Genomic DNA, 25,775 nt, shown 5'->3' with positions numbered 1-25,775 from the left:
TGAGAGGAGGAGGCTAAATCTGAGGAATTTTGTGTGAACAAATAATTTGGAGACACTGGGTCGGATGAATTAGAAGCTATTGAAATATATATCCATAGAAATATATATTTGAAATAAAATAGTATGCAGGGTCCTCTGGGATGGGCTTGGTGCTCTTTTTCTTTTACGGAACATTTATTTTTCTGTAATATAATGAATTCATTTAAATGCAGTGAGAGGAACGAAGCAAAATAACTCTGTTGTCCAGTTATCTTTTTTTCCACAGAGGAGGCTGAAATAGGCTATAGTATAGACCATACACAGTGCATGGGCAACTGAGGGCAGCCCCATTTTCAAATATTTTTAAATAAACTCAATATTTGAACGTGACGTGATCAGTTAACCTCGGATTACCTCCCAAATTAACTGATTCAATTATTAAGCTAATAACTATCTACCAAAACATTGTATTCCTTTTATAGTATGATAATTTACATTTACATAATATGATGTTGATGTTGATATCAAACACACAAAAAAAATTAAAATAAATTAGGGGGGCCCCCCTGGCAGTCGGGACCCTAAGCAACCGCTCATTTCGCTTATGCCTCGGGACGGCTCTGCTGACCAGTGACCACTATAAGCGGGTGGGTAACTTGGAGGCAGGCTGTCCTGCCCACCCAATAATACAATTAGAAGCAATGCATGGTAATGGTATATTCTTTAGTATTAATTAATTGTCTGAATTTTATTTGACATTTTCTTGGACAGCGAATGAACAGGTCCGTCCGATAGTGGGCCTGGACTTCCACCTAAAAAAAAAAAAAAAATTTTTTTATTGGTAGGCACAGCCCACATTTGGGTGGGCACGGCCCACCCTGGCCCCTGGCTACCGCCGGCCCTGCAGTCTAACCCTACATTTTCCTACGTGGGTTAGGATTAACAGGACAGCTGGGCCAAGGGAAGACTAAGGGGAGAAAAACCTCATTCATTATGTTATAATAGCGATTTTATAATGATAGAACGCCGGTTCCGTATGGGTGAAGTATTCCTTTTAGCTTGCATGAAATGTTCCGTAGAAAAACCCAAACACCCAGATGCTCAACATGGTGATGGTCAATGTGTAATTTATTCCCAAACAATACATTTCTTGGTACATCGACTTCATTGTACGTGGATAGGGAAAAGTGACTGCTCATGTAGAAACACAATGTCCTCTTGATGAAAATGAGATGCTATCGAAAGTTCGATTCAATTGTATCATACAAAAAACAAAAGTAATGGGTGATGCAGCAGGCTTTCTTCCCTGTTTGGACCCTGCTTGATGAACAACTAGAGATGCTCCTACAGTATGTCTTGATGTTAGTGCTGCGATGGTCACTGATACTGGACGTTACCTCCATGGCGACTTTGAAATCTCACACAAAGAGACCTGCCCTCTTTTCTAAGCGTTGCCACCATGACAACATTTCCGTCAGTCATCTATTTGGAAAATGATATAGTGTATACTACATATCTCAACCATCTGTCTCTGAACAAGTTACCAGTCTATACTTCAGCAAATGTTTTTTCTTTGTCCTGTGTATACAAGCAACTGCTGACTGTTCAGCGTAATACACTTCTTTTGTTGTTGTAGGTGGCTCAAGTAAATCCTCCAAATCGGATGGCTGGCTCATGAAATGAGTTAATTGGCATCACGTGATATGGCAGGCTGATAAGTGAACACTGTACATCACCAAAACTGATCGAGCAAAGGTAATCCGTTTACTGACAATTCACAGACATCAGTATAGACAGGAGTCTTTATATTGACAAATGCTAATGCCATGCAACTTTGCAAAAATGTTGCAATCCATAATGCAGTAGGTTTTTCCCAAAACAAGACAAAAAGCCAACATTCCAAAGCACCCATTATATTCAGACAAACATAATGCAGCTATTGTTGTTTTTAATGTAAGCACAGAAAAACCAAGAATACAGTATGTAGGGAGGGGGTGGGGAGTTTATGTTTGCATAGCCATAAACTAAAGTAGAGACAGAATAGGACATAAAGATATATAAATGTATACAGTTCAGACCAAAGCATACAGCCGTCCATCTTTCAGTCAGTGTGTTATTAATAGGGTTGTGTGCCCAAAGAGGAAACTGTAGTGGGGAAGAGTTGTGGCTCAGTGGTTTAAGACTTTGGATCTTTGCTACATCTGGACATAGTTTAACAGTCATACTTGTGCCGAGTCAAAAACATTTTTTTTTCTAACTTCATAAATAAGGTCCACTGTTTTGCTCTCTGGGCCTCATCCACACATTCCCAGAAAATATATACTGTATGTAATGTCCTTTGGATGAAAAGTAGATTAATGTTATAATACTGCATACATTTGGGTAATGGGAGTTTTTCCAAGAAGCATTCACTCAAGAGTCAGTCAGGACCGGGGGAAGGGGTAGAAAAAACACTTTACACAAGGGTATGTGTCTCATAAAAAGGTGCAATCTGTAACAGTCAAAAGTGCTCTCCCTGCTTTGTAATGGTAGTTTTGTATCCCATTTATATTGTGACTGTAGTGTTGAAAAAGTAAATCCCTATAAAGGTGCTATCCCTGCACATATAAAACAAATCAGTTAATTGTTAACAGTTAACTGTATTTTGCAAATGTGATAGAGTATATTTTTCTGTATTTTGTCAGTAAAACTTACTGTTGTACTGAACTTGAAAAAATGACAATTTACAGATTACACCTTGTGACGTGGAGAAATCTTTAAAGCAGCAAAAGATAACATAATACTGTCTCAAAGAGAAGGAAAAAACTAAAAATTCCAGTGACATCCATATTATTATTCATTTTTTTAACCAGAGACCTGCACATCACAGACCATGGTGCAAAATATTGTAAAAATAAATACATAAATACATACATGGGTAATCCATCCTTACATACATACACATATTGTATCATAAAATAAGAGAATTACAAGATAATTATAAAATTCATATGTACAAATGCATAGTCCATATGCGTTCACGAAGAGGCCAAACAAAGAAGACTTCTCTCTTTGTGTAGGGGTTTTGTTTGGTGTACGTGTTTTTCACGTGAGTTTGTGTAATGAGTTTCAGTTTGTGTGCTGTGGTGTGCATGGCACTTACTGTACAAGAACAAAGGGGTTACACACCAGATCGCACTGTGCTGTTTCCTCTTGGCTCATCTCTAGAGTCTGGTGTTTATTATTTGTGTGTAAAAGTTCACAGGTCAAAAGTTGAGAGGTACGTGGCCGGGCGTGTCCGAGGTGTCTAGTGTGCGTGTCCGGAAGAGCTGTGTGAGTGCGAATACGGAGGATATTAGCACAGTGCAGCGTTTGGCTAGTAGCCTCACCCCATCGCCCTCCCCCTGACCCTGTCCAGACCCAGGGAGACCCACGCTCTTACCCCCAACCCCAGCACCAGTTCCGGCTGTCTCAACAGCCCCTACAAACTCCCGGTACAGACCCACTATCTCCTTTAGCTTGTCCATGGGTTCTTGGCTGTCCTCATCCTCGTCCCTGTGGACCAAACTCTCATTATGGCAGATGTCACAACCAGGGCAGGGGTTTGTTTGCAGACAGGCTGCTGACAACTGAACCAGGGCACTGAAGCTGTTGGATAAAGACCGTAGGGCTTCATCTGGAGCCCAGCCAACACGTGTGGCCCTCTGACACCCAGACGCTAATCGTCGAGCCTCTGCCTGGAGGAGACTCCGTTCAGCCTCTGTCATGGCGGCCATGCTTATCCCAGAACAATAGGAGCTAGTTTCTGTGGTCGTACTACCTGCAGTTCCATTGTGATTTAGGTCGGGCCCTACATCTATGCCATGCTTTGAGTCTTCCTCAAATTCTCCCCTCTCCAAGACCAGCAGAAGTTGGTCTATATCTTGACGTAAGGAGGCAAAACCTCCCTTCAGCCCACCATAATTCTTGTTGGTAAGTGAACGAAGAGGACACCCAAGTGAGGTCGTGGGGGACACCGGACGTGAAACAAGAGGACTGATTTCAGAGGAGGCAGTGGAGAAAGTAGACAGTGGTCGGGGGTTGTCCCTCAGCAGTGACAGAATATTGGGTTTTGGAGGTGTTGTTGGAGAAGGAGCAGGTACAGGTTGGGAAGGTTTAGGGCGTGTGCGGCGCGAGAACTCGTAAACGGTAAGCTCCTCGTCAAAGCTTACACCGTCCTCGGTGTCTCCGCTGAAACAGTTGGCATAAACGGTGCGGCAGCCGCAAGCGTCCTGCTGCTGCTGTGTAGGAGTACCTTCTGCGATTGACGAAGTTGGAGAGTCACCTCCAATTTGCATGCTGGACACACCTCCCAACCCCACTGCGGAATGGGGTCTTGACTGAGGCTGCTCTGATGAAACACTGCCGCGGTGTGCACCATTCTCTTTAAAACTAAGATTAGAGTGGGAGCCGTTTATCCCATTGGCCCTTTGCATTTGCGAAGACACTTCTTGGGCCTCCTTGATTGTGGCGATGACAACCTCAGCCCCATCCTCTAAAATATTCCCTTTCCCTCCTGATTTTGGGGCCATATTTTCTTTTTCCTTGATGGGGGTCTTGTTTAAGTCAGATAAACCGCTGGCCACAGACAAACCGGAGCCAAACCCAGAGGTGTCTCCATTGATGGAGCTAGTAGAAGGATAGTCCAGAGTTCCCAAAATCTCCTGGGAACGAGTCATGTACCAAGGCAGAGCCTGTATCTTCCCTCTGAGAGCAGAGGCAGGTAGCCTGCCTCCCAGACTAGAAGAGCTGGTCCTCATATCAGATCCTGATCCTGATCTTCCAGGTTCTCTGCTTTCTAGGCCCCCTACGCCTTTAGAGTTGGTTGAGATGAGGGAGGTGGTGAGGGTAAGAGGTGCCTCTGTGTTTTTAGGTGACAGGCTCTCGTGACTCAGAGAAACCCTCCTGGATCCTGACTGGACACTGCCATTGCGGCTGCTCCAAGGGTGGATTCCATTTGGCGAACTGACGCTTTCCTTGAAGATCCCTTTTGTTGGATCAGTTGGGGAGACAGGAGAGCTAGCAGGTAGTGACAAGGGATAGCACCTCATGGGAGAGGTGGGTTTGGGGGCCACCGGAGGTGGAACGGCTAGCTTCGTACCTGAATTAGAGCGAGGGATAGTGGGTAGGTTTGGTGGATTTTTTGTAGCAAGTCCGGTCCCATTGATTTTTGCCTCAACTTTAGGGGGTTCCTTTTCATCAGGAATGTACTCTTTGTCATTGGAAATAACATGTGCTCCATTCTCCTGTGTCAGATCTTTATTCTGATTTGGGCTATTTCCTTGCCTCCCACTCTTTTCCTCAGGTTGTAGCGTTGTAATGGGAAGTGGTTGCTTGCTGTACCGCACCGCTGTGATCAAGGGGGATGACAGAGGCAGTCCACCTGCCCCAGATGAGACAGACTTAAATTCCATGGTTTCTGGCTCCATTTCCAAGAGGTCAGAGGACAGGCGTCCAGGGGCATCCCCATTGCAGTGGGCATATGATCTCCCTTGCTGCGGGGATTTGGGAGGAATGATCTGAGGTTTGGGAGGAAGCTGGGGCTTAGGTGGCAGCAGTGGTTTGACCTTAGCTTTGGGTTTCTCGGATGGCTTTAGTGGACTCGGCTGTTGGTTGGAAAGTTGATTGGTGGGACCTTTAAGTGTTTCCACTTCCTTCTTGATTTGAAAGGATTGGGCTTTATTTGCAATCGTAGGGGATGGCTCTTTCCCTCGGACAGCTGGAAGACCATTCCAAGTTCCACTCAAGCGATTGGCATTTCGTCGGTCAGCAAGCTCGGCGTCTGTCGGAGAGAGATAAATCAAAAGAAAGGTACAGAAAGAGTAAGGTATCAGTGGATTTATATAAATCTTCTCACTCCACATGTTGTTACATAACAAAAGAAAAACATGCCACCATAGACAAAGGACAAGACATTCACATCGAAGTCATCTAACATGCTGTAATACAAACCTGACAGATCAGGAACTGGGGGAGTAAATCTCTCCTGTGCATCAAAGAACTCATCTTCAGACTCTGACACAGTCTCTTTGACCAAAAGAGCTGGTTTGGGATTGGGTGAAGGTGTCAGGAATAGGCCCTCTTCGTCCATGGAGAGGCGATTCTCTGCCTGTCCGGCTTTTTGCCCAGGAATTGAACTTGTCCTTATTGGGACTTTGGGAGGGGTCTTTTTCTTTCTTTTAATGGGCGATCTGTCAAAGGGTGTGCTGTCAATCATTCTTAAATCCCTTGAACTCGGGATCTTAGAAATGCGTCTGAGCCCCTTCCCTCCATGCTCTTCCTCCTCGTCATCGTCGTCGTCATCATCACTGGTGGCCTCAGGCGGGCTAGGGAGGTAATCAGTCTTGGAGAGCTCCGCAAAGCAAAGACAGTTGCCGTTGCCCCGGTAATTTAGGTTGGTGGGTCGCAGGGGCCCCTGTTGGCGTTTTGGCTCGAGGAGGAAAGGGTGGTGAACGTCCAGGCTCGGTAGATCCTCGCTTGTGCATTGTCCACGGAGTTTATCCGGACGAGAGGGGGCTTTGGCTGCAGCACTGCTCTCCTCCAGAGCCGCACTCAAGGAGCCACTGGACAAGCTGGAGAAGCTGCTGGTGACCCGTGGGTCTGTGTGATACCAGGAGGTCTCCAGGTTCATCTCTTCGTCCATAATACTACAGTTACGCAGACCGCTTCCTGTCGCTCCCTCTTCCTCTTCGCCATCATTTTCCGGACCTTCTGTCGTCACTATTATTTTCACTTCCTGTTTGCCTTGATGCTCCTCTCTCTCTTTCCTTTCCTCCTCCCTCCGTTTTTCTTCTTCCCCTCTCCTCCTCTCCTCCCAGTCCTGACTGGCTGGGTCTGGCCGTTTGTAATTCTGAGAATCCATCGGGTCATCCTCGTCTGTTGAGTCATCCGAGTCACTACAGCAGCGAGACACATAACCTGAAAACACCAGGAAAGTGCAGACACACCAGACAAGGACCGCAAAAACAAAATATGTGTTAGTCCATTAGTAGAAAATAATAAATTGTGATTGTGATATAACATGACTGGCCTTTCTATTCGTACCCATACTGGCTGTTACTATTCATCAACATGTGATGTTAAAAATATCTGTCTATCAAAAAGGCCAAAAGCCAGAAAAAGATTATTTTTAAGTGAAACTATATTTGCTCACTTGATAGGGACTCATAGCACACGCCCTTTACTACCGCGAACTTCCCACACACACCTTCTTCAGCAGGAATTCGGTGCACCCTCACTTTTGGGCGCCCCAGACGGAAGACACTGACACTAGGATCGACCAGGAGTTTGCAGTAGCCTCCCAGCAGACACCCTAAGTCTTTGGCTGGCAGAGTGTCCATCAGTAAGGCAAATGGCTGAGGAAGGGGGGAAAGAGGGACATTGAAAGAAGAATAGGTAAAGCGGTTGTGATTAAAGCCAAAGGGTAAGGGAGAAAAGGCGATGGGGCAGGAGAAAGAGGGAGAGAGAGTCATCTTTGAGCCCCACAATATCAGCTTTATATAGCTACCACACATTGCATACTGTTTGTGTACCGAAGGAGAAATGCTTGACCTACATTTACTCTAGCATGAGAGTGTTGACTCGAATGTGGTGAGTGAATATCCATTTTTCAAATCTGTGTCAGTTTTCTAAGTGCCTACACATGCGTGAGAGCTAGAGCCCAGCATCTCGATGACCATTTATATTTATGCGAGGTCTTCCATACCTTCATGTCGTGCAGTGAGATGCGCAGTAGGCTGACTTTGTCCGACTCCGACAGCAACTCCACGCGGCTAATGCTGCTGAACTCCACCAGTGTGGAGATGACGTTGAGCTTGTGGTTGATGATCTGACTCATCCCATACTTGGCTCCCACCAGCAGGCTGACCTGCACCTCCCTGTCCTGAAGCTGTGTGTGGGTGAGAGGAAGAAGATACATCAGAGAAGAATGACATAAGATTGGATTTGAATCGTTTGAATGGGTAATATGGTGCGTGCTTTAGCGGATGGACCCACAAGGCAACATTAGGCTCCTAACCCTTACCATCATCGTGGCTGTATATGATCGTCCCCCGTATGAGATGAGCTCTCCCAGCTGAGCGAGGTAGGCCAACCGAGCCTGAGAAGCGGATATAACCTACAAAACCGAGGAGGACATGGAGAAGAATAAGAGTGAGGTAAAAGATGGGCAGACAATAAGATACAATGAAAGACAACCAGAGGTAATGTCATGGTTGACTCACTGGCCACAACAATGCCCTCAAGATAGAAGAGAGGTATGCTCCACTCTATTTCCCACAGCCATTGTCCAAGCCACAGAACCTACAATTAACCTTTTAATTACCCTCCCTTCCTTCCTCCCACACACCATCTATCTTTCCCCAACGCTGTTCTCACACTGTATACTACTTTAAATCTCAGGGAGATTAGCAGTCACTGTTAAGTGTCGGGGAAAAATGACCCTGAAGCCACAACTAAACCTTCCACTCATCCATCAGTGTGTATCTACCTTCTGGCGGGGTTCTAGCAGAGACTGAATCTTTTTGAGGTGGTAGCTGATGGCTTTCCTCAGGTCCTTCTCCCGCATGTTGCTCAGCAGCGTGGGAGAGATGAAGCTGTCGAGGCCAAACTCCTTCCTGTCACCACCACACACAGACACAAATAGTTTATTTACTTTTTCATAATGCTGCTAAATTTCCAAATTGAATTGAACTACAGTTCCATACATGCACTACACACTTAATGTAGTTTATCAGTTTTCTACAGAAATAAAATATAGACGTGAATCTTTAAAGGTGAGGCTCCAATCAGCTATTCTGCGTAGCTACCTCAAAGGTTGTGCCAACAGTGAATTGTGATCTTCTTGATATGTGACAGTGTTAGATGCCAATGTAAATTTTAGTAATGGGGTGACATCAGGGCTGTACAGTGCAACAGTTTTGATCGCATTTGCTACTGAAATTGATCACGTGCGATGATGAATACAAGTCCATTCGCACTAGTGCGACAGGCTGCTAATGAGGAGAGGCTGTCTTTGAAACACAGAAGAGCGCTGCAAAACACTGCTTAGAGGGCTCTACATTAACACTCTCCAAATGGGGGTAAATGTAGTCTTAGGCAAGTAAGTTATTGAGTCCACCTCCACTTTGGCTGGTGAAAGATACGTGTCCTCGGGATCTGTGCTCGAGCAGCGACTCTAGCGTATAAAAACTTCACCAAAGGTAATAACCGGAAGGAGATTACCGCAGTTAAGTTAGCGCGTGTGCAAACAGAACATTTCCTGTGCGCCTACACGTTAAAAGCCTGTTACTAGCCAAACATGAGTTGACTTTTATTTTGAAGCCGGTATGAACAGGAAATTAGCGCTTCTCAGCCCTGCAGTGCTCTAGCTAGAAAGGCAACTCATTCAGCTGCAGAGAAAAGTCAACAGTAGTCTAAAAACAAAATTTGAAATAAGCCACTGAAGAACAACTCCCAACTCATTCACAACAACCTATTTAATTTATCCTAAATTGTACCAATATGTATACTTTTTTATTTAATAGGCTATGTTTAATGTTTTAAAGTTTGGTTTTAATTAACAGGACATTTTCAAAAAAAATATTATTATTAATATAATAATTATATGTAAGCCTAGATACAAAAAATATATAGATATAGATATTATTTTTATATTTTTATGGGGAGAAATAATTCTGAATCAGCAAAAAATTGCAATTGGCAGGTAAGATTATTTTGTCTAAATTGCAATCAGTGCACCCCTATTCATTTTTCTACAATTATTACTGCACACACTAGGATAAAATATTAATTGAGAATCTCAAATGAGACCAAGATGACAGGCTCAAAGGTAATTACAGTGAAATGCAAGGGTTAGGGTTATGCAAGTTTTCGATCATACTTTGTGTGCTACCAAATTAATTTTTGTGCTACTGAATTTTTTTGCTTGCTAGCACCAGTGCTACCACCTAAAAAAATAAGCGTACAGCCCTGGGTGACATACACATACATTGTTGTAATATCAGTCCCTGGTTTTATCTATGGATGTAATCAGTAAGCCCATTAAAGGAAATGCATACCAAAATAAATTTGGGGGAAAAAAATGCATAGCAATGTGTGGGAGTTATGTGGTTAACACATATCTGCTGTTGATATTTTTTTTCTCACAGCTGCCACTAGATGTTACTAAAAAGCCATATTTTAACTGTGTTTTTAGTGTAACTGCAACCATGACAGCATCATCAGTTTAATTTGAGGTTAAAATAGCCTGAGTCTGCAAGTATTCATTTCTGCAATGACATGTATGACCATATTAATCTATGATCAGTGTGTCAGTGACGTGTTCTTTTGGGAATTGCATTCGTGTTTCCCTGTGTTTGTGCATTAACAGCTTTACGGTGTGAAAGAGGGAGACAGAAAAAGACAGAAAGATGGAAAATGTCAAAAAGAAAACTAACAACATTTGATCCAGAAATAGGATAAATAGAAACCCTTTGTGCACATGCATAAACATTTTCCAATCACATTAGTAGATTAGGCATTGAGCGTGCAGCCGCATCCCACACAAATTACGATGATTGCAGCAGTAGCGCAAGCTCAAACCCCATAGATCACCAAAATTAAACAAAACCTATAAAAAGGAGTGCTGAATTCGGGGCCGCAGTGTTCCACCAGTGTGACCCTGAAGGGACGTGCACGCACAAACACATATGACTCACGTTATACTTTTGATAGAGGCCCTGGTCTGTCCACAGCTATCTAGTCTCTCGTGCATGTGCAGGGCAGCCAGGCGGAGTGCAGTGTTACATTTCATCTCTACCGCAAAACGCTCCTGCAGAACGTCCCCAACACTCTGGAAACACACACACAGCATAATGCATACAGACATTACAAATACACATTTTTATATTTACTTGTATAAAATTCCAACATACTCGATTGCAAAATATACCGCTTTAGAGCAGCTTTATAAAAATAAAAAAAAATTGCAGCAAAGGCATAGAAAGCTTCAATACACAGATATGTAGACTTGGTTTGGGGACATGTAAGAAGGGACAAAAGGTTGGCTGGGATTGAAAAACAAAAAAGTGTCTAAGATGGAAAGATTCTGTCAAATTTGCGGCGAAAATACTACAGAAACGGAATAAAAAGTCAGAAGATGGAAAGAGGAGGAGCCGGATAGGAAGCAGTTGTGTCAATGAGAGAATTGGCTTCTCTGACCTGTAAAAAGAGGTACTCGAAGGAAGACGGGTCATCCTGCAGCAGGTCTGCGGGGTCTCTGGGGATGAAACACACCCTGAATAGACATCTGTAGTCATGGGAGTCGTTTTTTTTCTGCACCACCTGGCGAAGACAAAAAAGAAATACAGCTATATTTATGCTCCAAAAATAAAGGCAACAACACTGCATTTTGTACCCTCTTGACAATGGGCCTACTGTTGCTGTTATGCTTGAAAGTTATATTTAAGTTAAGTGAGAACCACCTAATAAAAACAGCCATCAACAACTACTTTATGTTTGCGTGTGGAATAATAACATATCCATGTTCTTTTCTTCTACCTTCTGTATGAGCTCGTCTTCTTGCAGCAGCAGCAGTTTGGTGATGCTGTACTGTTGCTCTAGCACCAGGGAAAAGTACTCGATGGCCCGGATGGACAGCTTATCCTTCAGAGTCAGAACAATGTCCTGGAATGGTGAAAAACCAACAGTTCAGACCCCCTTAGACAAACAATGTTTCCCAGTCGCAGTCTGCTGATGGCAGATGGTCAAATCTGATATCCTCCTCTCAGTTTACCATTACCAAAAAACAAATACAAAAAACCTGCTGTGACAATAATAATAATAATAATATGCCCATGAAGAAAACAATAGACATGGACGCCCTGGTGGTGACCCAATGATCTACTGCACATCTCACTATGATGACTGCACACAGTACGATGCTCGGTCTGCCCACCGCCGAATGGACACAGAAAAGCTCTCCAAACAAACCAGTGACTGTCAGTGTTACATGGCTCTGAATCACTTAACACTCTTCCCCCTTTTACATGATTCATAACCTCCTTCTCCTCCAGAAACAGTATAATTTATATATTTTTTCACCATTAAGAACAGCTAAGAAGAGCCTACACACACTCTGAAAGTCATTGGGCAATCACACCAACACTTGTGCTGTAGCCTACTTAGTTGCATAATACACCCACTTCTTTCCAGAAAGCCTTTCACGACTATCCACTGTTTGGTATAATAATGAAATATCAAACTGAGGGGGCTAATGAATAGATATTGTGAGGACATTAAAGTAGGCAGTGCATTGGATATAGTGAAAATACGCTGAACATAAGCTGGATAAGTATATTAGTATATAAGTATATTCAACTTGATATGAGATTAGTCCCATAAATAAATGTATAGCGAGCGAGCATCTTCTCATTGGCTTTCATAGAGTGCAGTGTTATCGACTAACATGTCAGCCGCCCAAGAATGATTATGCCCAACCAGTATAAAGATGCATCATCCAATCACTGATCTTCAATTCAAGATTCAGCAAATGTGACCTAAACGTTCTGAAGTTTCCGAAAAACCCTTTATATTTCTCATGGTGCCTTTGCTGAATCCCCTCTTTTCGGCCTTTGGCTGTGTTTGAAACTACTACTAACGTCCTCCCTACTACATACTAAACATGTATATACTACATACTGTCTACTTAACTGTCTACTTGTGTATGCGAGGTTCGTCAGACCGTTTACACTGACTGAAGTATACAAAAGCAATAAAAATCTTTTTTTTAAACTTCCGTGTCATTTGAAAAAATGCAATGCATCGTGGGGTGGTTGAGTACGAAAGGTAACATATCGATCCATACACAAAATCCTCCCGGAAGTAAGTACTTATCCAGGAATTTCTCGCCAACTACAAAGCTTTTCGAACACAGCCTTTGTCTGAAACGCTCCTTTTAAACGCCTGTCTCTTTAAGCCCATCTTTAAAAAAAGCCCAGTGTGCTCTGATTGGCCCTGAATCTAACTGCTGGTTTGAATCTAACGGCCAGTGAGATTCAGGGGTATCTGGGGTTGTGCTTATCACAGGTGGAGGTACTGCTAGCTTGGGTTGGTAATAGGGGGCGTGGTCTCTCCCCATGTGACGTCATAAGGGGGGGGGGGGGGACTGGGGTTTTGGAACACGTTTGTTTTGGCTAGGTGGAGGTGATGAAAAAGAGAGTGGGTAGTTTTTTTTCTCATACTTTGGGGGTCTCCAGTTACACAGGACACCCATTTGTATGTTTAAACACCATGAAAAAGTTCCCTTTGCATAATAGGTGACCTTAAGTGCATACCTTGACAGTGGTGGTGTTGTCAAACTTGAAGGCCTTGGTCTGCCCGTTCTCTAAGTAGACTTTGAGGACATTTGGCAGGAAGAGAAGGGAGTTTCCCTGATAAAGAGAAGAAGTGAGAGTTAGCCTCGTGGACAGGAATCTGAGATAAAATAAGAACAAGATGCATGACCGCTGAGAAAAGAACACCAAATGAAGACAGATGGAAAAGGGTGAGATCCGGGAAATAAAAGTCATTCATCAGTGGCTCACATCAGCCTTCATTCTGCCTTATGTAAGACCTTGCCCACCTGAGTGTGCCCGTTGACCACCACCTCTTCTGCAAAGCGCACTTTAACTGGATTACTCCTCAGACGAGCTCTCTTCTCTGCCGACATGATGGACGACTTGGGATTCTGTAATGCGGCAGAGACACACACCAGGTCCATTACGCCGCCTTGAGCTGGTACCATGGACTGAGATGGACACACTTTTCCAGCTCAAACCAGTAACAACTGATGGCACAATTAATTCCTCCGAGAGCAACATAACTTTGAGACACAAACAGCCACTGTCGACACACACACACACACACACACACGCACACACACACACACACACACACAAACACACACACACACATGTGTTTACATTCATACATCACAACCCTAATACCAATGTGATGGCAGTTAATCCTGTCGGAAGATTTGAGCTTACAGCCACGTGGTGTGTGGAAACATACAGAGAGCTTAAGTGTGAATGAAGTGAGTGTTTGTGTGAATGTGTGTTTGTGTGTTGTGTGAGGAGATCATCAATGTCTGCTTTGTGCTCACCGTCATGTGCCGCAGGATCGTCACATTGATGCAATCCTCCAAGTCCCTGGGCGGAGAAAACACACACACACACACACACACACAGAAAGACATACAAAAACACGCACATGCACACAAGAGACATCAGTATCTTTCTGTCCTGCTGTCAAGTAAGCATTTTCGCTTCTGACCTTTGCCCCTAACTCGTTAAGCCTTTTATCTCAAACCCTACCACATTAATCATCCAAACACACACTCTGGGAAATTCTCTAGAACTATGACTATGTGACTGTGCGATTGGTATCCGGATGGACTGGACACACCAGAAGTATGATCCTAGTCCCAGTAACTGAACTGTTTCACACGTTAAAAAATATTTTCAGTCATAAATAGATGGATGGATGGATGGATGGATAGAGGGTTGGATGGATGGTTGGATGGATGGATGGATGGATGGATGGATGGATGGATGGATGGATGGATGGATGGATGGATGGATGGATGGATGGATGGATGGATGGATGGATGGATGGATGGATGGATGGATGGATGGATGGATGAATGGATGGATGGATGGATAGAGGGTTGGATGGATGGATGGATGGATGGATGGATGGATGGATGGATGGATGGATGGATGGATGGATGGATGGATGGATGGATGGATAGATAGATAGATAGATAGATAGATAGATAGATAGATAGATAGATAGATAGATAGATAGATAGATAGATAGATAGATAGATAGATAGATAGATAGATAGATAGATAGATAGATAGATAGATAGATAGATAGATAGATAGATAGATAGATAGATAGATAGATAGATAGATAGATAGATAGATAGATAGATAGATAGATAGATAGATGTAGTTTATCTCACCTTAACATGTTTTCCACCTGCTCATCATTTAAATCCTCCAGTGTTATTTCATTGATCTGCAGCACATGATCCCCTGGGTACAGTATCCCATCTGCAGGACTCCCTACACACACACACACACACACACACACACACACACACACACACACACACACACACACACACACACACACACACACACACACACACACACAATGAAAAGAGTGAGCGATGCATAAAACAAAAAAAACCCAGCTGCACACGTGGGCTTACACTTTCATAACAAGATAAAAGGAGATTTTCACACAGATGTAGGCACACGCACACACATACACATACACACGTGCACAATGACACATAATGGTTATTCAACATGGCTGACTCATCAGTGTTCAGCTGAGCTCTCCAGGATGTGAGGGGTTACAGTTATTCTGGATCCCGTCCAGCTCGGCTCCGCTCTGCTTTCTCTAGTTATTTATACTCATTTGTCTTCAGGCAAGAGAGCAGGACTGAGGCCCAGCAGTTTCAGGCACGCACACACACACACACACACACACACACACACACACACACACACACACACACACACACACACACACACACACACACACACACACACACACACACACACCTAAAAAGACAAAATGTACTGTATGAATGCTTAAACATATGAGCCCATGAATGCATATTTTGACACACTCCATCTGCCTGGCAAAGCCCCGTCTGTCCCTGATTTTTGTCCCACTCAGGGCATCACATACTGCTTTGCAAGCTTACACACACACACACACACACACACACACTGGCTACAGTTGCACAAGTTCTCTCTCTCTCTCTTGCCAGACAGACAAGCCAACCTCTCCACCCCCACTTCAAGCTTTTGAGTCAGCTCCGCCAATATCCTGATCTTTGCGGTTTTTCAAGTCCCCCTCCCTTCCTCCGCTCCCTTTCTTTCTGTCCTTCTTCCCCATCCACTACTTCCCCCTTTACATTCACCTCCACAACACCAAGATTTCGCCAACTTCACCCACATTCAAGTGCGTCACCCACCCACCCTTACCTCCCCTGCACACTTTCACACTCATTATTGTGCTCTCTCAGGCCATATACTTGCACTATGGTTGTTGTCTTATTCCCTGCTGGGTCTTCCTCTAGTCTTGGCATCTTCTCTGTCTATTGAATATTGTTCTGCTGTTATCACCTCTCTCTCTCTCTCTCTCTCTCTCTCTCTCTCTCTCTCTCTCTCTGTTTTTTTCTCACTCCCTCTCTCTCTTTGGCAGCAGATAGCAATTACAGTACTGGTGGCACGGTGGGCCCCTCCTCTGGGCATTTATCAGCTTATTTTACAGGATCAACATGAAAGTAATGGGTCAGCATATCTCTCTCTCTAACACACACACACACACACATACACACACAAGAGCGTGCGCACTGCGCACACACACACACACACACACACACACACACACACACACACACACACACACACACACACACACACACACACACACACACACACACACACACACACACACACAGACCCAGACACTCCCCCCAACCAAGTGACTTAAATGAAAAGTGATTGAATTTAAAAAGGATGAGCAGGTGGCCCTGTTGTTTCTATGGCTTCTCTGGCACCGTGCCCTGCAGTTTGAATGCCAGGAGAGAGTCAATATGTGTGTACGTGTATGTGTGTGTGTGTGTGTGTGTGTGTGTGTGTGTGTGTGTGTGTCCATGTGTGTCCATGTGTGTCCATGTGTGTGTGTGTTTGTGTTTGTGTGTGTGAAAGAGAGAGAGTGAGAGAGTGTAAATCTGCTGCACTGTTGCGTAAAGCGGGTGGCCATTTGGAGAGGGAAGCAAAAAGCACAGCCATCCACTCATGTCACAAACACCGTCACCACACACACACACAGACACACACACACACACACACACACACAGACACGTCCGTCCTGTGTTTACCTGGTGCGACGTCCCTGACCAGCAGGGGTGCGCTTGTGGTGAGGCTGAAGCCATGTCCAGTGCTGCTGTCCAGGACCGGGTCCCTGGTGATCTGCAGCGTCAGCTTGGCCTGGTAGTTCTGATTGGACAGACTGTTGGAGCGCTGCGACCTCCCATCGCCTAGCAAGCGCTCTCTGAGGAGGTCAAACAAGGTCACGGGTTACCTAACTGGAGACTACAGCTCTGTGGTTGGTCAACGGGAGAGAAACATTCAGGCGGAACAACGGAGAGGAGACCGTCACATCTTTTTCCTTCCCATCTGAAATCATTGCCGTCTTTACTAGGTGATAGGTGGCGATTAAAAAGTAATTCAATTTCAATTACAAATAAATATTTTTTCCCCCGGGTTCTATAATTGTACCAAATTCTATGAATTTATACAATCTTCAGCAAAAATAAGATCATTTTCCTCAATGATATTTGGTTGTCAATTTTCTGTTCATTTTGTCTGTAATATCAGAATATAGGAAAAATAAAAAGCCCATCACAATTTCCCATTAACCGATGGTGACATATTAATATAATTTTGCTGAAACAACAGCCCAAAACTCAGTTTTACAAAGATATAAAGCTTTTTTTTTACTTAAAGAGGTTGAGAGGATAAGTCTATGAGCAAAAAATATATTTTCTGTCTATAGACCACTGAATCGACTAATCACGTCTTATTAACATCACATAAAATAACAAGACTACAGCCATGTGAGTCTCTCTGATGCTGCACTTTGACACAGATTGCTAACATGCTGACAACGACAATGTTTACATGCCAATATGAAGCAGGTATAATGTTTTCCGTGTTAAGTTGTAGTTTCATGTTAGCATGCTTACATTTGCTCGTCACAAAATACAGCTGAAACCGATGGGAATATAATGTGTCATAATTCCAGGCATCAGAACATCAACAACTTTACAGGAAGTCACAATATTATATTTGTAGCCATGTAATGCTTTTATAATGTGATTTAAGCTTATTATATTAGCTTGGCAGCTAACAAGAATCATCAGTGAGCCAAGAAGCTGTTACTGTATACTGCTACAAAAGTGTCAGGAGCCATGGAACCGAGGTCATCACCAGCTTAAACACATGGGAACATATACAGTACTATACATATTAGATCTACACACAACTAAACATGTTGTGTGTGTAGATCTAACCCCCCCCCCCCCCCCCCCCACTTTCTGTCCCATTCAGCTGGTTGTGACCCTTCCACCCAAAAAATAACTGACTTATCTAGGCTTCCTCTCTGCGCGGCCTCTTTTGCATAAGAAAAAAAAAGGGAAACCATGTAGCGGATAACGAGAGGACTGAAGGGATCTTGAATGCATACTTGTGGTTCTCTGTGGGGTTTGTTTGTGAGTGTGAGAGAGGAACAGTCAGATTTTGAAAATGTACTCAGCTATGTGTTATGTGTCTGTGAATGTGTGGTTCTGGAGGAGGGGATCAGCTTCTTTATCAATTCTTACTTCTTATTTGGTTCGTGATCTTCTGATTTTAGTGTAGATTTCTATCTGTTTTTTATTTTCCAATGTTAGCTCAATTTCTAAGTTAAAGACTCACCATTTGTACAGCTAAATCCTTTATTTTAAATGATATATAAACACACATCCCACACTTACTCCCTCACAAAAGAATTTGGCAGCAGGTGGATGGTGCGGTTTTCTTCTCTTTCTATCCCAAACGTGATTTTTTTTTTACTTCTAGGCTATAGGTAGTTTGTTGTTGACGCAGTGGTTTGTGTGGGGTCGGCATTTTCTCCTAAAGCTGGCTGTGTGATGCCAACATTTCCTACTGCGCAATCAGTTATTTTCCCATCAAACCCCACTCACTCACTCACTCACTCACTCACTCACTCACTCACTCACTCACTCACTCACTCACTCACTCACTCACAAGCTACCATGAAGTGACCCGTTAAGTGTCAGCGTTCATGTGTGAATAGTATCTAACAATTCACTGACTAAATGTGAATGAAGTGGGAAGCGAGAATTTGAACATAGGGTAATGGGGTATTTGTATTTGTCATTCAAGCTCTATACTTTTACAAACATTTCCTGAACGTAAATGTGGGTCCATGCTCTGACCCTGGTTCATTCTGTAGGCCTAATACCTGCTGAGTGACTCCCTGGTGCGTCGTATTATTGTTCCCACCACCTGCTGCACCCGGCTGGCCCTCCGTGCTGGAGACCTGCTCCTACATCGCTCCTTCTCCTCCATTTATCTGAAAAGACAAAGACAGAGGAAAGGATATGAGGATAGAGATTTCATCCAGACAAGCAAAACACTGAGAGCAGAAAGAGAAGATGAAGGAAGGAACATGAGAGGATTCGGAAGGGACAGAAAATCATTTTCTGTTCAGAGTTCAGAGTGCAAAGTGTTCAGAGTTTAAAGGTGCAGTCAGCAATTGTGGAGAACGCTTGTCAAAAAATTCCTTTTTGTCAAAAGCACTTAAAATCTCCTCACTATCCGCTACCTGTCCGTACTATGTAAACAGCGGCTATGTAAACGAAAGGGTCCCACCGTAGCTAACAACATGACCGTTCATGGACTGAAGACTGTGTATTAACACTGGAGTTATGTTTAGCGACAAAAAAGTGATTTTGAATATATGCATTCTCCAGAATCGCGGACTCCACCTTCAAGCCCGGTTTTGTTGGAATGTGCGTGCGCCAGGCAGCAGAATTGTACCCCAGTTAAATTTGCATCTCATCTGCTCTGTTTTTCAAGATTCAGAGCGTGTAGCCAGCCTGCCTTGAATACGATGAATAATGAGATATGTGAACAGAGAACAAGAAAGGCTCCAGGAGAAAAGGAGAGGGGTGGAGGGGTTTAGGCTGCAGCACAAACAACAACAGCACATGTCACACACACATTCTGCCTCTATGCCCTGGTTCTCAACAACAACCGTGCCATCATCACACAATAACAGGATTCACAATGAGTTCAGTGTAAAGAAATATGCTACAATCTGCATGTTGGGCCATCACTACGCAGCTGTACACCTTTTCTAGGACATGGATGAAGGATGGAGGGCGAAAACGCTTCATTTTAAAACCCCCCGAGGGAAGGCAAAGGCTGGTCAGCACTGAATCTGGGGTGAATCTCAAGAGTTATACTGCTCCCTTCAACTGTGTTTTGTTTCTGTGTCAGCCAATCGACACGCTGTCGGTGAGCTTGTAGAGCCTGTGATAATACCTTGACAGGGTTTTGTCATCTAGGATATTGCTGAAAAAAATAATCTCCGAGGGCTGCTGTATTGTTCTTGTTCATTTACAGGGAACGGATGTGTAGCTCTTTTTCAATATATTTTTGATGAGTTGGAACATCACTTGAGTTAAGTTAGCAGATGTGTTCTTGGCTGCTGCCTTGTGATATACCTCACCATCTGTATTGGACTCTGTGAACCCACGAAGGAGTTCACAGAGAGAATGGGAGGGAAACCTTGGCACCTGAGACGAGCAAAGTAGCAGCTCAGATGTGATCGATACAGCTAACGATGATGAATGTGCTCCTGAAACCCCTAATGATCCATACCTTGGCCTCGGCAGCCAGATGCATATAGAGCTTATAGTTTCATCAGCTTTCCGCCAGCCAAGACTTTTGTGAAGACCTTAAAAGCAGCACAGCTTGTTTTCTGGCCGTCCGCCACGCTTGCATGGGGGGGGGGGGGGGGGGGGCATTTTAACACAACACTTTGTCCAATGAATGAGGACAGGGAAGTCTTTACAGCCCAATTACCACAATGTACTTTAAGTTGTGGCTTCCGTGGAAACAATAAACACTGCAGTGCAATCGATAGAGGATGTTAAAGGTGGAGTCAGCGATTCTGCAGAATGCTTGTTGTCCAATTCACTTTTTTCACAATCCTGTAAATTCTGTGTGGGTGCTGGGAAAAAAATCCACTGTAAATACACAGCCTAAGCTCTGTAAACGCGTAACATAATATGGTATGACAACAACGTGGCCCACTGTAGCTAGCAACATGGCAGTGTACAGAGCCTAGGCAGTGTATTAACACCTTAGTAGGACATCGTGAGGAGATATTCACAGATTTTGATAAACAGTGATTTTGACAACAAACATTCTCAAGAATCGCTTACTCGACCTTTAAACCTTGCTGCTGTGAGTGAAGTCGTATTCATAAACGTAAACTACAAATGTTCTTTTCAGCAGCTAAAACAGCGAGGTTTCAGCTGGTCTTTGCTGAAGTCTAATATCTTCTCTAGTAATAGTAATAGTAGCAGTAGTAGCAGTAGTAGTAGTAGTAAAGCAAGCAGTGTGGGTCTGTCCTTTAAGAGGATTAGAGGCCCCTCGCCCCTACACGGGCCCACAGTGGTCAGGGTGTCACTTTAGAACCTCCCGATGATCCGGATTGAGGCAAATCAACGTTGATGTGGAGGGATGAGAGGGGCTGACAGCTACACGTGAGCGAGCGAGCTTGATTATTGACACACGCCCTGATTGATCTTTGAGGCCTATCAGCGTCATATAGATCACAAGACATGTCTGGACTAAGATTTCCGTGGATCTCATTACAATCCGCTACCTGTACTGTGCGCGCGCTGGGAAGAAAAACAGTGTTAATACAAAGCCTAAGCTCTGTAAACGGGCATGTTGATAGCTACGGTGAGCCCCCTTTGTGCACATTCCTTTTGTTTACAAACCAGTTTATAGAGCATATGGCTGTGTATTAACACTGGCACTTTTTTTCAGTGCACACACAGTACGGACAGGTAGTGGATCTTGCGAAGATATTCACTGATTTTGACAAAAAGTGCACCTTTCAATGCAGGTGCATGGACATGCATTATTTGTGTTGTAAGTGGCGCAATCAGTGCTGAGTCAGGTGATGTTTTATTTGCTCTAGAAGGAAGAATGAATTCTTTCCTCAGTTTCTTCTATTTTCCCCTCTCTCTGCTCTCGCCCTCACTGTCCTTGCCGCGTCAGGTAGTCGTCTCCGATGACAGTCTCTCCGGGCAGAAGCAGATTTAGCCAGCCATTCTTAAATACATGCACATCCTGAGCGCTCGTTCAAGGGCTGTACTCTCCTCACTCTTATCCACCTTATTACCTTTACTAAAGCTATGGGTAGTCAGGCAAAAGGGCTTAGTGAGCACATGTAGTTCAACATTTGAAATGATTATATCTTTCTAACAATTATTTATTCTAGCCTACCTTGAAAACATAGTATGACATTTTAATTATATCATAAAGGAAGAAACACATCTGAAATCTATTTTGTCCTAAGGATACCAACACTTCCAAGAGCTGTAGCCGTGAAAAAACACATTTCAAGAAAGCAGCACAAGTCTTCCACGTTTGAACTAAACGCTGCGGGAGCGTGACTCACCGTGATGTGGCTTGTCTCTTCAGGACTCCAGAACACAAATACCCTGTCGCCCTCCGAGACATCGGCTCTGCGGCCCCTCCAGGATTGGCTGAGAAGAGGTGGAGGGGGGGTCCTTGTGATCATCAGGGCCAATCCCGATCTGGTGCGGCCACCTGTGCAGAGCAGAGCCACGCCGTCATTACAGACCTGTCAAATCCCATAAACAAGATGCTTATAGCCACGCCACGGGTTTATAATTAGAACTGAAGCATGCTAAACACCGGTTTTCTTCTGTCTGATCAGCCTGAATCAGCTGGAGCTCCTGCGCCTGATTTTGAACCTATTTGCGAGGAACAGAACAATAATCCATTTGTTGATGTTTTCAGAGCAAACACGCAAGTATGTCAGGCGAAGCAGATGTGAGTTCAAACCAGCTATGTGGTTGTGGTTTTCCAAGAGGCCCCTCCTCTACTCCCAAGGGCCCTCTCTCTCTCTCTCTCTCTCTGTCTCTCTCTCTCTGTCTCTCTCTCTGTCTCTCTCTCTCTTACTTTCTCTCTCTCTCTCGCTCTCTTTCTTTTCCCTGGCAGCCTCAAAAACACATGGCGAGAAGCGGAGACGAGGAGGCACTCCATCTCTGTCTGGTTGTGTCGAAATTAAAATTTCATAGCGCCCAGTTGGGTTAACAGTTCTTACTGGGGCACAGCGTATCTAAAAGCAAAGAGGACAGCCTGTGAATCCTGATGTGGTGCAGAGAGAAAATGCTGGCAGGCACAGACAAGAGATCTTGGCCAATAATGAAAGAAGACAAGTCTTTCATATGAACATGAGGGGCGGTGACGTCTGAAACCTTAGCCAGCCTTTGGTTTTGGGGGAGAAAACACACACTCAGAGACACTGAATAAACACTCTTGATCTCTTTCAGGGAAACTGCCTCATTTTGCACTCGAATGTTGATCTGTGAAGTAAACTCCAGCTCCCTTGGGGCTTTCATCTCTCTACTAGACGGAGCAGTAATCAAGGAATTGATGGTCCCATCTGTGCAGCTCTTTCACAAGGCCCAATGTGTCCCAGAGTAAAAAGCCAGGCAGAAGAGGTAGACCTGTACAGACTGCAGGGCACATGAATAATGCATGGGGCTGATGCAGCTATGCTAGGCCCTCTCCTGCCACTTTGCCAACACAGGCAACAAGAAAGGCAGAGCGCAGAAGAAGAGAGAGAGAGAGAGACACACACACACACACACACACACACACACACACACACACACGGAAAGACGTATGGGGGTCGGAGGGTCATGGAGGGTGTGGGGGGGGGGGGGGGGGGGCACCGAGGGGCTGAGAAAGGGGGAAGGCATACCGAGGAGGGAATTGGTCAACGCAAAGAAAAGAGAGAAAAGACAGGATATTGCACAGGGGGTGCAGGAAAGGGGGAGAATTTTAAGGAGGGTGAAGAGGGCAGCGGCGGCGCAGAGAGAGAGAGAGAGAGAGAGGGTAAAAGCTGCAGGGAGAAGAGAAGAAAAGAAGAACAAAAGTTTCTACAGCGAGACGTAAAACAAAAACAAAAAACGAGAAAAAAGAGTCAGTCCACAAGGAGAAGTGTGGAGGAAAAAGCTGATCACTGCAGCATTTTTCCCCCAACTAAAAGAGCACACAAACAAAGCCAGGCAGCAGACAGTGATGTATGGTCAGTCGTTAAATAGAGAAATAAAGGAAGAAATGAAACAAACAAAACAGCAGACCCGTCACACAGTTGCCATCAGTCAAGGTGTTTTTATTGCTCCTCTTTTCCACTGCTATATGCCTCCTGAAATGACTAGATTGCTGTGTCTATCTAATGTGGTGACATGAAGGCAAATCCTGCGTGTAATGAGTCTGCTCTTAATCTGGTGCTATATCGATAGTAATCGTGAATCTTGTCTTCCCTGTCTGCTGCCCTGTCCCCAAGCTGCATGCCTACACACACACAAAAAGCTAGAGACACACAGCTCATCAGCGGGCCGTGTAGCATGTCTGACCTTTCAGTCATTCTCCCCCTCATGTATGTACACAGTGGCGTGTGCATACAAAGGGTATATTTAAAGGTGCTGCAACAAACTTTTAAATAGTTCTGAAACAGTCTCTTTTTTTCCTCTGATGATGATAAATTACATGTAACAGCAAACGAGACCATCAGTGCAAAGAATGCTATTTTTATATCGTTGTTAATGTCTTAATGCCTTTGTCATGGGTACGCTCACCCAGGACCTACAGCTTTTGTCCTAAGGGAGTGCAAGAATTAACACAAACAGTTCCTCGGAGCAACTTAAATCTGTTAAAAGAGTGCTGTTTGAGCAGCTCAGGCGCTTGTGTCACCTTATCCAGCCAAAATGAATATTCAGCCCAATATCTGCAACTGTCAGCATGCTACTTTTGTGTACATGTACCCCTTATACACCAACGAGAGCAAACAAGGGCCCAGTTCGCAGTTGGTTCTTCTACTTATGAACCTGTAGTGAGCCATGTCATGACGTCACTACTGCTTGCCCTAGTGTTGCTTCTGGCCTGCGTATTTGTGCAGCTCGTTGTGATTGCTACGGACAGCGATTATGTCTCGTTAGCTGTGTTTTTAGATATGTGGGTCACAAAGTTTTAGTTGGTCAGGATAATCCTGCCCCCTGCCCCTGACGTAAGCGGTTCCCGGTTCCAGACCAGAAAAGAGTTGGTGCCAGTTTTTTCCTGGCCGGGGACTGGTTCTTTGGAAAAGCAAAGAATTGCTTCCTTATTGGACACCGGCCCCCAAACTGCCTCGGTGGATAAGGGGTAATAGAGGAGGTGCACCATATTATCAATTATCACCCCTGCCCCTTAGAGAGTCTGTGTATGCAACTGAATGTACACGAAGACATGGAGAATATTTGTTTCCGTTGGATAATGAAGTCTGTCTCGATCCCTCTGTTTCTACGTCAGTGTCTCATTTCTCTGAGACAAGAACCCCCCCCCCCCACACACACACACACACACATACCACCACCCTTTAACTCCCTCTCTGCTCATTCTCCCACACAATGTCCCTCTGTCTCAGACAAAACAGTCAGTTATTCAATCCCCTGTCTCCTGGTATGAGCACGCTCGCAGTTCATAGAAGTACTATTCTCTCTCCTCGGGGACTCAGAGGTGGCACTGAACTGGCAGCTTCTGTGCAGCCAGCTGGATGGAAGACAGCCCAATTAGCACTGCTGGGCCAGAGCGGGGCCGCTGCAGGTCACCCCAACCTGGACGGGGGCCTACTGAAGTTGCATAAGGACGCAAAGTGGGAGAAGAAGAAAAGAAAACCCAGATACGACGGATGTTCTGCTAAATAACTCAAACCGAGCAAAAGGGCTATGACAATCGGGCTGACAAGGTGAATTATTTCCGTGACAGACTGAAATTCTTGCCATTCTCTTGCTGTTAATGCAGTAAAAAACAGCCAGTCACACTCTACATGCATGATGCACATATACACAA

The 25,775-nt window shown here is 44.4% G+C and overlaps 1 protein-coding gene across 1 annotated transcript; it reads right to left on the bottom strand.

The window, feature by feature from the left end:
- Positions 1 to 1,971: 1,971 nt before the first annotated feature.
- Positions 1,972 to 22,403, bottom strand: frmpd1b (FERM and PDZ domain containing 1b). Its single transcript, XM_080035199.1, has 16 exons — positions 22,312 to 22,403; positions 19,072 to 19,182; positions 16,925 to 17,097; positions 14,984 to 15,086; positions 14,120 to 14,165; positions 13,598 to 13,702; positions 13,311 to 13,406; positions 11,536 to 11,661; positions 11,197 to 11,319; positions 10,695 to 10,828; positions 8,486 to 8,612; positions 8,021 to 8,113; positions 7,703 to 7,885; positions 7,205 to 7,352; positions 5,950 to 6,915; positions 1,972 to 5,779 (listed from the first exon to the last, which is right to left on the bottom strand). Exons 2-16 carry the CDS (start codon positions 19,176 to 19,178, stop codon positions 3,225 to 3,227), a joined length of 5,085 nt encoding a protein of 1,694 aa, XP_079891325.1. The 5' UTR covers positions 19,179 to 19,182; positions 22,312 to 22,403; the 3' UTR covers positions 1,972 to 3,224.
- Between the last annotated feature and the right edge of the window lie 3,372 nt (positions 22,404 to 25,775).

This window comes from Ammodytes marinus, assembly GCF_949987685.1.
Source record: "Ammodytes marinus genome assembly, chromosome: 10".
In the NCBI taxonomy this organism is placed as follows: domain Eukaryota; kingdom Metazoa; phylum Chordata; class Actinopteri; order Uranoscopiformes; family Ammodytidae; genus Ammodytes; species Ammodytes marinus.
The sequence above is the reverse complement of the archived record's forward strand: the minus strand, read 5'-3'. Positions and strand labels throughout refer to the sequence as shown.